General features: G+C 44.9%; 1 protein-coding gene across 1 annotated transcript; it reads right to left on the bottom strand.

Annotated features, from left to right (window-relative positions):
• Positions 1-2,041: 2,041 nt before the first annotated feature.
• PRDX3 (peroxiredoxin 3) lies at positions 2,042-11,253 on the bottom strand. The gene is made up of 7 exons (XM_058298294.1): positions 11,169-11,253; positions 9,984-10,110; positions 7,673-7,814; positions 6,940-7,075; positions 5,638-5,741; positions 3,328-3,493; positions 2,042-2,864 (listed from the first exon to the last, which is right to left on the bottom strand). The coding sequence occupies exons 1-7, from the start codon at positions 11,202-11,204 to the stop codon at positions 2,811-2,813; spliced, it is 765 nt and encodes a 254-aa protein (XP_058154277.1). The 5' UTR covers positions 11,205-11,253; the 3' UTR covers positions 2,042-2,810.
• Positions 11,254-13,897: the final 2,644 nt, after the last annotated feature.

Below are 13,897 nucleotides of genomic sequence, written 5' to 3'. Positions count from 1 at the left end.
GCGGCGGGTCCCGCCCCGGGCCAGCCGCCCGCGCTGTCACTGCGCTCCCGCCCGCCCTGTCACCGCGCGCCCTCGCCTCCCGGCCTGCGCGCCCGCCGCCCTCGGGTCTTGTGCTCCCAAACTCGGACCTCGCGCGCCCACCGCGTCCTTCCCCCCAGCCAGGGGCTGGTCACCAGCCGGAGCCCCTGTGACACAGGACCTACCGCGAGGTCCCCGTAAGTTGCGCAGGTGCGCGGAGCTTTTGGACGATACCCTCGAAAATCCCTTCGGTTGCCAAGAAAGGCCGGGGCAGGCGGCTTAGGGTGTGGTGAGGCCGGCTACGCAATTTGCATGGCCCATTGCAAAATGAACATGCGAACTTTCTTATTAAAAAACAGTTAAGAATTTCAAGAGAGTCTGACTTCAGAGCGCACACCCTTAACCAGGCGTGCTTCCCCCCATTCACCCCCCACCCGCCCCACCCCCTCGCATGGCTAGGGAGAAGCGAGAACTGCGCCCACCAGGACACCCATATCCTCCAGAAACAGGCACGGGGTGGGGGAGGGGCATTCACCTTAGCAGTTTCTGAAAGATGCGGCCCTTGCAGGAGGCATTTCATCAGCACTCCTTAAGATTAATAACCGGGTAGCGTTTCTCTTCAGGCGGTGGAGAAGTTTTGATCGTGGATGGTGGTGATGGTAGCACAACATTGTAATTGTATACTTGAAAGTGGTTAAAATGGGAAATTTTATGCTCTATATGTATAACCACGGTAAAAGAAAAAGAAAAAGAATTTCCAGATAGAACAACGAAGTATTAAACTAAGCCCAGGGTCTCTTCAGTGTGGGGACCCAGCAGATTTTGTCCCACAGGTTTTCTCCAGCCTTGGGGCAAATGGCAGTGTGCCAGATCGGGCCCCTCTGCAAGGAAAAACGTGCTTCCTCCTTCCTCCCTCTCTGCTGTCCTGGCCAGTCTCCCCTGACTGCTGCCCTGTCACCCCGGAAACATGAAAGCACTCAACAGAGCCTCTCCACTCCTACTTCTGCTCAGCTTGTCTAAGGTCATTTCCCCTAAACTCACCCCGCTTGCTTTTCCATAGCCTTTGAGAGGTCATCTCTTCCAGGAAGTCCTCCCTGACCCCCATAGCTGGGTGCGGCCCCCCCCAGTGCCCCCACCACTGCCGGAGCATCTGCTGTACCATAGTATTTAGCACACTCTATTAGTCTGTTCACGCCGCTATCAAGTAGGGCACAAACCCAGGCTCGTACCCGTTTACCCCTTGGACCCCTACAGCTTAGTCTCAATAAAGGAGTCAGAGATCTCTTAGAACAAGTTGATGTCACGCCTCTTCTCAAAATCCTCCTGATAATCCCATCAGAGAATAGAAGCCCGTCCTCTGCTTGCCCATAAAGCTCCTGAAGCCCCACTACATTGTCCCCCACCCTCCAGCCTCATGGGCCTCCCTGTAATTTTCTCATCCACCCCAAGCCTGCTTTTGCCTCAGGGCCTTTGCTCTTGTCATGCCCTCTGCCTGGAACCCTTTCTCCTTGTCCCCTCGACTAACTCCCTCACTTTCATTTCATCTCCTCTGATCCTCAAAAACCTTGAGATAGGTACACTTATGCTCACTTTACAGAGGAGAAAACAGACCTGGAAAGACTTAAGGCCGTCCCTGACACCCCACCTAGAACACCTGCAACTCTATTCTAGCCCCTTGCTTGTCTGTATCTTCCTTCTAAACGTTCCATTTATTTTTATTATGTTCATTATGTTTGCCCTCTAGAATGGAATTGCACAAAGTCAAGGATTTGTCTTTTGTTGGTTCACTCTTGGGCCTCCAGCACAGTGCCTGGCGTATGGTAGCCCTCAAGATTTACTGAAGTAATGAATAAGTGTTTCCATGTCTCTCTCACCCATACAACCGAGTTCCTGGAGCATGAAGCCAACATTTTATCCATCTTTGTGGCCCGTGAGTGAAATGCTTAATCAATGGTGATACACTCAGAGAAGGGAAAATAGAACCTAAGCTAAACTGACAGTTAGTGGAGTTCAAAATGCCAAATATTTTTAAATGTTTATTTTTTATTATATACTTCCCATGAAATATTTCAAGAAAAAAATTACAATCATTTCAAAATACAATCCCTGGACTCAATAAATATCTTTTATAATCACACCTAATCAATATCTAGATGTATACATAGATACTAAATCAATTAATGAATAAAATAAGTAAAGCAACTATGTAAAAACAAATCTAGGGTGGGATCATGCATGATCAGGTAAGTCACTTCCTTCAAGTGTTTTTAAACACAATTCACATTTGTTTCAATCACATACACATCCATTTCAAGAGTTAGAGAGCTGATGCTAACAACTTGAAACTATGATCTTTGATATCTGAAAAGATAATTCAGTTTAATACAAAGAAATTCAAGAAGAAAATTTCAGGACCTTGATCAAAAGCTTTAAATGTTTGCTGTACTACTTTGACATACACAAAGGTTCAAGGAAGGCTAAGAAAGAAGAGCGTTCCCCTTTCCCACTGAAGACATGATCCAAGAAGCAGGCAAAACAGGCATTCTATAGGAAAGAGCTGGCCCTCAGCATGTTACAAATAAAGGACTCCTCAGATTAGCAACTAACCAAGTTTCAAGCCTTAGCCAATGTTATAAAAACATATTTAGAGTATTACTTATGAATATAAGCGTAATAGGGTTGTTGTTTTTTGCCTTCTGTAAACCATCATCTTTGAAATGCTAAAAGTGGGTTCCAACTTGTGGTTCTTCTCTGGTGTAAGAAGTGAGAAGCTGCAGGTGTACACGGATGACCTACTGATTCACCTTCTCAAAATATTCTTTGGAAGCAGTTGGATTTGGCTTGATCTGAAAATACAAAAACATTTAGTTGGGTAACTATGATTTTATGGTAACAGTCTCAAAAGTAATTTAAAAGCCCCCAATTTTAATCTTTTTTTTTTATGGGCATCTACTTCAGCATAGCATTCCCTTTTTTTTTTTTCCTTCACTTTATTTTTTTAATGTCCAATTTTAATCTAAGAGATTTTAAACTTTCTTTCTTATTTAAGATTGGATCGTTTCCTTTAAAATACGTGGATGAAAAGTTACATTAACATTTTCCCAAAGCATTTTAACAGTCTGCTTGGTCCCTGGTCCCCAAACTCTCTACCCCCACCCCTCAGCAGCTTCACCCATTTGCACACCATCTACACCCAAGCTCCAAGGGTGGGCTATGGGTGAGGACTTCGGTGACTACTCCAAGTCAGCAGCCCTTGAGGCAGTGAGGACCTGGGACCTCAAGCACATGACTTCTGGAAAAGAGACCTACTGTAGGAGAATCTGGTGTCCAGTTAGCCGGGCAGACTTCTCCATGGGTCTCCACAAACTGGAATGCCTTCACTAAGCGGAGGGTCTCTTCCACACTTCGGCCGACTGGGAGATCATTGACACTCAAATGCTTGATGACTCCATTGGGGTCAATTATGAAGAGCCCTCTGCATCAGAATTTATCCTCATTAGTACCTCAACAGTATCAGAACCAGAAAGTCTAACTCTAACTTCTTCACTTCTATGTTTTTAATTCTCCTTAAACTTTTTATTAAACTCGATCACATGCTTAAAAATGTGGTTTACCCTGTTGTACACAAAGCTTATCATCTCTTCTTAAGGCTTTAATGAAGGTAGGATGGGGCCAGTCCACCATGGAAAACATGCAATATGGTGTGTCCCGTTCCAAACTGACAATTGTGCCCTGAATTCCATACCATTATGTGGAAGATAATCTACAGAGATTGATGATTTCTTTACTTATTAGTGGCAAGCATACTTTGGGTTTTATCAAATCTTGGTAAGAAACCAGAGGCATGGACTCTTTAAGGCCTCGTGACTATAAGCTTCTACTCCTAATAAATACCCTTTATTAGAAAAAAAAAAAAAAAAAGAAACCAGAGGCAAATGGAAAGGAACAGAGCTGCATTTTATCTATATTTGATACTAATTAAGTGAATGAGTAATTGGGTAAATGGGGGGAAATCCTACAGAAAAGTCTTTGCAGAAAGAATACACAGGCTTTAAAGTCTGGGCAAAACAGAATGCTAAAGGAAAAGCGAAGCTTATCGCTTTTCATCACTTAGAAGCAATCCAATGAGATGACCCATCTGACCGGTGTTCTGTGCTCACCGTCTGTACTTTGCTGGTGTCACTGTGATGTAAGCAGACAGGTTTAACCCAGAGGAAGACAGTCCCTCTTAAAAAGTTCTTAATGTGAGCATTCCAAGTGTTAACCACTCAGAAAAAGGCAAGTTGGAGTAAACTCACGAAGTAAAAACGTGCTTCTATGAGAAGTCTGTACTTTCTGAATGATTTTTCTTAAAACTTAATATTTCTCTAATTCCAAAAAAAGGGGGGGAGGGGAATAAAAGGTACTTTTGCCTCCTGGCCCTGGTACTCCTGTGGGGTGGAGCCAAGCTGGAATCTACCATGTAGAAGCAGACCCAGAGCTAGGACAGGGCAGGGCCCATGGACTGCAGAGGGAAAGCCTTATCTCGCAAGCCAGACTCGGCTTCTCTTTTGTCAATCCTGCTACTGAGACCAGTAAGGAGGCAGCTGGTAAATTACTGAGACCCCCACCCACTGGGAAGGAGATTCGGGGGGAGGGGGTACGGGTGGGGCGGGGGGAAGCCAGCACTCTTTTCTTCTCCCTCCTTTTTCAACTTTATTAAAAGAAGATGGAAATTTCCGTGGAGTGAAATAGCCCTGAGTTATGAGGTTACCCCCAGCACTCAAATTCTAGGTGTAACTCAGGAAAGGAGCAGGCCCAAGGTCAGCTACCAGAGCAGGCAGGCCAGCTGGTTCAAGTCAGCCCGCAGCTAAACTGTGAGGCAGAACAGGTCAGGGCCTTCTCCTCCTTCCTGGAGGTAAATTTCCCTCGATCCCAGGTTCTCGCCTTAGCTCTAAGGCCTAAGTTCCCCCCTTCCCAAGAAAGTGGCATCTAAATACAGGACTGAAAAAATAAAAAATAAATACAGGACTGAAAGATTTCACACACAAAGGAATAAATGTTAAAGCATAGAATGGAGGAAGAAGTGACAATCTGGGACAACAGCTACCAAGCACTATGCTAAAACTTCAGATGCTTCACTTATTTAGTCCTCACAACCAACCTGGGAAGGTACCCTCATTTATGGGTTATAACTTGCCATATAGCACATAAATATCTGAGTTTTTTAAAAAAATCAAACTCAGGTCTTTTTGATTCCAGAGCTTGTACAAGACCTTAACCATTCCAGGGCCTGCTTCCTACCCTGCTGGTCCCACCATCTCCAAATAGTCTGAGGGTTTCCCTGCCAGGAATGTGGCTCCTGCCTGGCGAGGGAGAAGGGAGCACTGCGACCACCAAGCCACTGATATCCTTCTTGAGAAAGAGGCACAGGGTGGTGGAGAGGGCATATAGGTCTAAGCCATTTCTGAAAGATGCCCAACCCTCGTAGGAGGCATTTCATCAGTGTTCATTCAAAGATTAACATGAAGCATTTTTCATTTTCAAAATGCGTTACCAAAGCCTGTATAAATCCCCTAACAACTAAGATGTTGCTGAACACTAAAAACAATTTGAAGGTCATAAGAAACAGGATCTTACCTGAGTGCAAGACCAGCACCTTCTAATAGCACACCATAGTCTCGGGAAATTTGTTTAGTTAAATCTGACAAGAGTGCGATGTTCATGTGGCCCAAACCGCCATTCTAATAAAAATGCAAACATAACTGGTTGTTACAGTGTGCAGTTTCACAACGTTCTAGACCATGTAACATAATGTTTGAGATCAACCATAATGGCAACAGGTAACACTGAGCACTGGCAATGGGCTGGACGCTGCTCTGTGCTCTATTAACTCATCCATAGTCAGCCTGCAGCAGTTACTGTATCGCTGCCATCTCATCTTACATACGCAGAATGAGGCTCACAAAGGTTATGGAAGTTGCTCCAGGTCCTACCTAGAAAGGGGCCGAGGCAGCTAACCAAAGACCTTTCTTTTTTTAATTCTTAAAGCATTCCTTTAATTGAAGGCTAATTTCTGAAACATAAAAATGGAAAAGGGGAAAATAACACTTTGAATACTTAGGTATTAGTAAGTACTGGGATGAATCATGTCCCCCACAAAAGCCATGTTCAAGTCTTAACCTGCGGTCTTGCAGGTATGACGAGCCCATTTGTAAATGGGACTTTGAAGAGCCTATTTTGAAAAGGACAAATTGCATCAGGGTGGACCTTAATCCATAGGACTGGAATCCTTATAAGCAAAGGAAATTTGGATGCAGTCAGTGGAAATCAGAACAGCGGACAAAAAGCGAGAGGACCATGTGACAGAGGACTGCCGGACACCACAGACTCTGGGAGACAGCAAGGCCTGCCAACACCTCGACCTTGGCCTTCTAGCCTCCAAAACCACGTGACAATACACTCCTGCTGTGGAAGCCAACCCATCGCAGGGTATTTGTCATAGTAGCCTTGGCAAACTAAGACAACAGTTCAGGAGCATGGCCAGAAATAAGTGATAACCCCAAATTTTTAGGCAAGAATAGTGATCTTGCAGAGCAGTGATATCAGAAAGCCTAGCTGCCATCCCACAATCTACGCAGGGTACCGGAGTTTAGAGGGTACAGGGGGAGATAATAGACTGTAGCTGTTTTTCCTGCCCTGACTCACCTGCTTTCCATCATTGTCTGTACCTTAAAAAATACAAACGTGGCAGGGAGTAAAAATACACATGGTGTTCTTCTGATCTCCAGAGATATAGACAGTTTTCAAAGAATTTCCCAGTAAGGAAGACACAAAAAGCCCATTACAGACTAGTCAAGCTTTACCAACTTCTAGGTCTTTTATGGGCTCTTTTCAGTGTTTAAGATTGTAAGTACAAAGGCAGGGTGAATGACGTTCTACCTTCCTCGGTGTATTTATCCAGGCAAGATGGCTAAAGTGGGAATCCACCGAAACAGCAACCACTTCACAGTTCACATCGTGAAATTCATTGGCTTTGTCACTAAAGGCAACAATTTCTGTAGGACACACAAAGGTGCTAGGGAAAAAGGGCAGGTATTCTTATTAGAGAATTTTAAGAAAAGGACTTAAAATCTGAACAATAAGTAACCTGAAGACTAGTTTGATTCATTTAAGGGTGAAAAAGGCAAATCGGTTAACCATGTTCCCTGGATCCCTTGTCACAATGATACTCTAGTTTTACTCTGGTTAGAAACCACTAACTCCTATCAACTTTTTATTTAAAGACACTTATCAAGAAAAAAAAAGCAGAATAAAGAAAAATTTTATTTTATTTAAATAAATTTAGTTTCATGAAAAAACTCATTTTCTTATCTTACTTATCACATTTTTCCTCAGACCAGTGAAAAGTTCCTCATGGCCTGGCCTATAGCACCAGAGTAATATGCTGCCAGGTTAAAACCCAGCACTGAAAGGAATGCTGTTCTGCCCTCGAAGCTTATCAGCTGTAAATTAGCTAGGGAGGCAAGCTGTAATCAACAAGGCCATCAGTGATAAAGGGACAGAAAGTTCCTTCCTTGGCAGGAATAGCTAGAGATGGGCAATTTCAGCTCTGCAGCAGGGACCTTTGCTTGTTCTCAGAATGACATCAAAGCACCACAGAAACTGCACTTACAAATCCAAAGGATAGAAGAAAAGCACCAAATATTTCCCCTTAAAGTCATCAAGGCTTAGTTCTTTGAACTCTCCGTTGACAACCGCTGTACCCTTAAAATAGGGCGCGTGCTGGGTGACAGCAGGAGCACAGTATGAGGAACCTGGAAAAAAAAACCCAGAGGCATTTGTAGTTTGTCATTTGCTGAATCAAGCACCTATTTATTTAAACCACCCACAATCACTAATTAGTAATATAAATCAATTAAGTTTCCGTTTAACTGAAAGGTTCACTTTAACTGCATATTTTAGGTATAGTATATATATATATTTTTCACTTCCATTGTTCTAAACTGCATACAAATTCAATTCAAAGTGCTATGGAAACTAAAAAGAGTAAGACAGATAGTAGGATGGAATTAGAATGGAATTAAGGGGGGAGTGGATGTAGCTCAGTGTCATTGAGCAACTGCTTCTCATGTATGAGTCCCTGGGTTCAATCTCTGGTGCCGCCTTGGGGGAAAAAAAAGAGTAGAATGGAATTAAGAAAGATGTGTTGTAAAGGGTTGAACAGTGTCCCCTCAAAATTTCATGTCCACCTGGAAGCTCAGAACATTGCCTCATTTGGAAACAGGGTCTTCCCACATGTAATTAGTTAAGATTAGGGCAGGCCCTAAACCCAATATGACTACTGTTCTTATAAGAGGGAAATTTGGACACAGAGACACAGAGGAAAGAGAAGGCAGAGACTGAAGTGATGCTGCCACAAGCCAAGGAACACCTGGGGTCACCAGAAGCTGGAAGAGGCGCTGAAGGAATCTCCCCTACAGGTTTAAGGGGGCACAGCCCTGCTGACACCTTGATTTTGAACTTCCAGCCTCCAGAACTGTGAGAGGATATTTCTGTGGTTTTGTCACCTGGCTCGTGGTACTTCACTCCGGCAGCCCTAGGAGACTAATATTTGAGACCAGAGATGGATTCTAGACATGGTGTGGCTCGTGCCAAGCCCAGAAGGGGCAGAGCAATGAGCATGGAGGAAACAGCTCGATGAGAGGAAGTCCAGAAGAGGTCTCTGTAGGGCAGAGCTTGTGGCATGGTTTGATTAGAACAAAGAAAGTACGTGTGTGTGGAGGGAACAGCAGCAGGAGTCAAAGCATTGGCTGAAGACCCTGCTGGGAGGTCCTTAAGTAGCAGGCTGATGAGTCTGTTCTTAAAAGGAGACACAACGGGGAGTCATGGAGGCTTTTATGTAGGAGACACAAGAAGGCACAGTTGCTTCTAGGAAGGTAAGTCTGGTAGAGGAGGGTAAGAGGGACAGGGGAGAGCAGACTGAGGTCAGAAGGCGGTTTCAGTTATCTATGTCACAGGTATTGAAGGCAGGGGTGTGGCAGAGAAGTGAGAGAAAGGAATGGATGCACAGTTTATGTGTCAAAACTGCAGAGGCCTTGCATGTACCTGGGGATGGGGGATAAAGGAAAAAAGTGTCACCAGGCCTGGGTGTCAGTGTGGGGCTGCCATCAACAGAAATAGGAGGAGATGGGGGGGCAGGAGACTGGGACAAGTGATGAGGGAAGTCTGTGGGATCAATCACTACTAGAAATATTTTAAAGCTCCAGGGTAGTAAAACTGTGAAACTTCTTAAAACATTTCATCATTAACAGAGGCTTTGCTGAAATATACTCCCCAAACCATGACATACTAGATCTCTGCTTTTTCAAGGGCAGGACGAACCTCAAGGAAGCATTTTCAAACACCACTCATTATCCAAGGCTGACCCCAGCAAAGCCCACATCCTAGAGAATGGAGTGTCAATCTCAAGAAACAGCTACGCTTCACTCAGAACAAGGTGGATTCCACTAAACTAGTCTGGTTCCTAAGTGGCCACTTGGAACCTGCTTCTGATCTTTAGAGGAGCTGCCTTCTCAAGTTCTCCCAGACTGCCCACCACACCCAATCATCTCACACCCTTTCACACACTTCAGGTCCAGAAGGCACCTGAGTCCCGCCCCCACCCCCCACTTCCCTCAACATGGAACATTAAAAACTCTTGACAACCAGCAAGGAAATGTAATGGAGACAAGTGCCTCAGTGATTCTCAACTCTGATGCACATTAGAAACATCCAGGGAACTTTGAAAAGATACCCATGTCTTGGGCTCACCCCCAAATACTGATTTAATTTGTCTGGGGTGGGGGTGGGGGTCAGACCAGGACATGTAAGGATGAAGAAGTCCCCTAGGTGAGTCCAATGTACAGCCAGGTTCAGAGCCTTGGTCCATAAATGATGGTTCATACTCCTTTATCTGGGTTCAAGCAAAGCATAATAATACATACTGGTACTGAAGGCAAATTTTCCTTGACCAGAACCAGACCATGCTACGTTTGCCAGGCACTTTCTTCCAGAAGCAGCAGGTCTAAGGGCAGAGATGCCCCAAGGAATGGCGCTCACATGTCGGACAACCTGGAAAGATAAACACTTTATATTAGGATATATTTTTGGGATGGTGGCTGAAGGGGGCCCTGCTCCAAGGGCACTGTGCCCCTAGCGGCCTCAGCTGTCCTTGTCCCTCTACAAGTCTGAACTGAGTCTCCACGTTCTTAGCATTCCTTTCTGCTTCCTTCTCCTTCAAGACTGCAAGACAGAGGAGAATTATAAGAACTTAAGGTCTCAAGAACCAAAAACTCCATGCTCTTCAAAGCAACATGAAGGGTCCCAAAACCAAAGGGGCTTGGCCAGGCCCCGTCTATTCAAGCCCTTTACAGCGGTGTCCGCTGAGCATGCTCTACCATCTCAGTTTTCTTCAGAAAAGACAAAGCGCAGCCAGGCCCAAAGAAACACAAACAAGTCGAACAAAGTTCAGCCTTTGGCAACGTTTGGACAGGACTCAAGGAAAACGCTTGCTCAACCTTTAATATCTAGTGTGACTCAGGAATGACAAAGAACCTGCGTTGAATCCCACCGCAGGGGCAGAGAGCAAAGGGGGGCTAGGTTTTGTCCAAAGCAAAGCAGGCGAACAGCAGGTGAGGGGATGCAGGTGTGCGGGACGACACCCGCACGGTGTCGGCCTTTCAGGACTTTAGCACACCGCACGTGCGTTTAAGTGGATGCTCAAGCAACCCCAGGACGGAAGCATCGTTCTCTCCAAGTTCCAAGTGAGGGGAGCAAAAAGGAAAGGCGAAGTCCTTGTCCAAGGTCACAGGGTCGGTTACAGTACACAGGGCCAGTAAGCCTGCCCAGGACAGGGGGGTGCTTAGGTGGACGGGTGCTGGGGACCGACGACTAGGAGCGAGGAAGGACTCCGGCAGGGACCGCGGGGAGCGGGGTGAAATACGTGGAAGCTGTTGTGCGCATGCGCGAGGAGCCGTCCTGCGAGGAGGCGGCTTTCTGGGTCCGTTACCCGTTGGTCCCCTCGGAGGACAAAGGTCCCCCACGCCGTGGGAGCGCGGTCCTGCCTGGAAAGCACGGTCCCGGAGCCACCGCAATGACTCTGTCCCTACCGCCAGCCAGGAGCCACTCACCGAAGCCCGAAGCAGCCTTCCCGCGGCGGCGGCCATCTTCAGTGCGCGGGGCAGTCGTAAGGGAACAGGACGCAAGGGGGCGGGGCCTGCGGGAGGGGGCGGGGCCGGCGTGGACGGGGAGGGGCCTGGTGGGGAAGGCGGCCTCTGCGGGGCGGGGCTCGGAGTGGCCACGCCCTCCCCGACTTGGGGGACTCTAAGAACTGCCTGCGGGGTCCCTTTGGCCCCGGCTTTTAGAGTAAAATTCTCATGACCTGAGTAGTTGAATGCTTCTTATTTATCATCCCAACCTAAAAAAAATGACTCCTAAAAAGGGCTAATTCAGGGGAGGAGCTGGATATTTATTTCCTTATTTGCTACTGATTGTTTTTTCTGTGAGTGAATTACTGTTTCTACCGCTCTGAGAAAGGGCCCCTTTCCTGTTTAGGCCTCCCATAGCGCCTTCTGATTTTTGCATGAAATTGAATTGATTATTAATGCAATTTCAGTCAATAAATAAACAAGCCAAGTAAGTGGATCCAACACATCAAGGCTTAGTTGTGAAAAGCTGTGTGTGGGCTTCCATTTTGGTTTCTTTGCCCAAAATTGAGAAAATTAGACAAACAAATTTGTGTTTTGTTGTGTAGTAAGTGGTGAGCATGGTACTTTAAAGCAATTACATCATAGATAAAAATCTGTTGGTGGCCCTACGGTTGATAAATGTGACAATCTGCGATCACTAAATTGGTATTTTCCAAACACAGGTCATTCCATTACGAATTTAGTCAGTTTCTCAAATCTGCATATTGACTGCGTATTACTTAATATTTTCTCTCACTTGATTCACTTCCTCCCTTTTTTCTTTCTTTGTTTACAGAACAATCATGCATAAAATAAAGGATTCCCATATACCACCCCACCAACACCTAGCACTGATGTGGAACATTTAGATGATAGCACTTTTTAAAAAAAATTTCTCCCCACCCCCTCATTGTTTGCACCAGGACCTCCAATGTGGGAGGGAGGCACCTAATCACTTGGGCCCCCTGCTTTTTTGTGTGTCATTATATTTTTCTTCTTGTGTCTCTTGCTGGGCCATCTTGATGTGTCAGCTAGCCATGCCTGCCCATTGTACCAGCTCACTGTCTTCTTTAAGAGGCACTGGGAACTGAACCAGGGACCTCCCATGTGGTAGGTGGGAGCTCAATCACTCGAGCCACATCTGCTGCCCCTAGCACATTTTAATAATTGTACTATTAATTAAAGTTCATTGTTTACCTTAAGGTTTACTGTTTGTGTGGTGGTGCACAGTTATTCAGAAAGTTAAGTGTAGAGCTATCATATGACCTACCAATCCCACTACTAGGTATATACCCAAAAGAATTGAAAGCAGGGATTCAAACAGATGTTTGCACCAATGTTCATAGCTACAGTATTCATAATTGCCAAAAGATGGAAACAACCCAGATTTCTAGCAACTGATGAATGGATCAATAAAATGTGTTATATACACACAATGGAATATTATTCTGCCATAAAAAGGAATGAAGTCCTGATACATGTGACAACATAGATGAACCTGGAAGACATCATGTTTTTTGTTTTTTTCCCAAAGATTTTATTTGTTTCTCCCCTCCCCCTTTGTTTTGCCCTTGCTGTGTCTGTCTTCCTTGTTTCTTTAGGAGCACTGGGAGCCGAACCCAGGACCTCTGATGTAGGAAGGAGGTGCCTAATCACTTGAGCCACCTCCACTCCCTGCTTTTTTGTGTCTCTCCCTATGTTTTTTCCTCCCCACATCTCTTGTTGCCTTATTTCGTTGCATCAGCTCATCGCATCTATCCATCACATCAGTTTGCTGTCTCCTTTAGGAGGCACTGGGAACCTCTGCTCCCTGCTTTTTTGTATCTTTTATTATGTTTTTCCTTCTGTGTCTCTTGCTTTTCAGCTTACTGCACCTGCATGTTACACCCACTTGCTGTCTTCTTTAGGAGGCACCAGGATGTGAACCAGCGACTTCCCATGTGGTAGGCAGGATTCCAGTCCCTTGTGCTACATCTGCTTTCCAACATCAGGTTTTTTTGCTTAAGATTTATTTTATTTATTTATTTCTCCCTCTCCTCGACCCCCATTGTTTGCTCATCTTTTTTTTAGGAGGCAATGGGAACTAAACCTGGGATCTCTCGTGTGATAGGCAGGCACCCAACTGCTTGAACCACATCCACTTCCTGGGAGACGTCATGTGAAGTGAAATAAGCCACACATAAAAGGACAAATATTGTCACTGATTTGAAACAATTAGAATCAGCAAACTCATTGAGTCAGAATCTAGATTATAGGTTATCTGGAAACTTGGTGGGGCTTGGGAATGGAAAGTTAAGGCTTAAAATGCACAGGGTTCCAATTTTAATGATGGAAATGTTCTTGTAATGAATGGTAGTGATGGTAGCACAACATTGTGAACACAATTAACAGCACTGAAATATAGATCTGAATATGATTATGAGGGTGTATATGGTAACAATAAAATTTAAAAATATATTCATGGAACTACACTACACAGTGAACCCTAAATTAAACCATGAACTTTAATTAATAGTACAATTATTAAAATGTGATATCAATTATAACGAATGTTCCACACCAATGAAAGGTGGTGGTGGGGTCATATATGGGAATCTTATATTTTATGCGTGATTGTTCTGTAAACCCACAACTCCTCTAATAAAGAAGAAAAATGAAAAAAAAAACACATT

The sequence above is a fragment of the Dasypus novemcinctus genome, chromosome 6 (genome assembly GCF_030445035.2).
Source record: "Dasypus novemcinctus isolate mDasNov1 chromosome 6, mDasNov1.1.hap2, whole genome shotgun sequence".
NCBI lineage: Eukaryota > Metazoa > Chordata > Mammalia > Cingulata > Dasypodidae > Dasypus > Dasypus novemcinctus.
The sequence above is the reverse complement of the archived record's forward strand: the minus strand, read 5'-3'. Positions and strand labels throughout refer to the sequence as shown.

Excerpts from the sequence above, each read along its gene's own strand:
- PRDX3 (XM_058298294.1), bottom strand. The coding sequence starts at position 11,204 with ATGGCCGCCGCCGCGGGAAGGCTGCTTCGGGCTTCG. Across the intron at positions 3,494-5,637 it reads GGTGCTGGTCTTGCACTCAG|AGGGCTCTTCATAATTGACC; the intron begins GTAAGATCCTGT and ends ATTCTGATGCAG. Across the intron at positions 2,865-3,327 it reads GGACACCAGATTCTCCTACA|ATCAAGCCAAATCCAACTGC; the intron begins GTAGGTCTCTTT and ends TTGTATTTTCAG.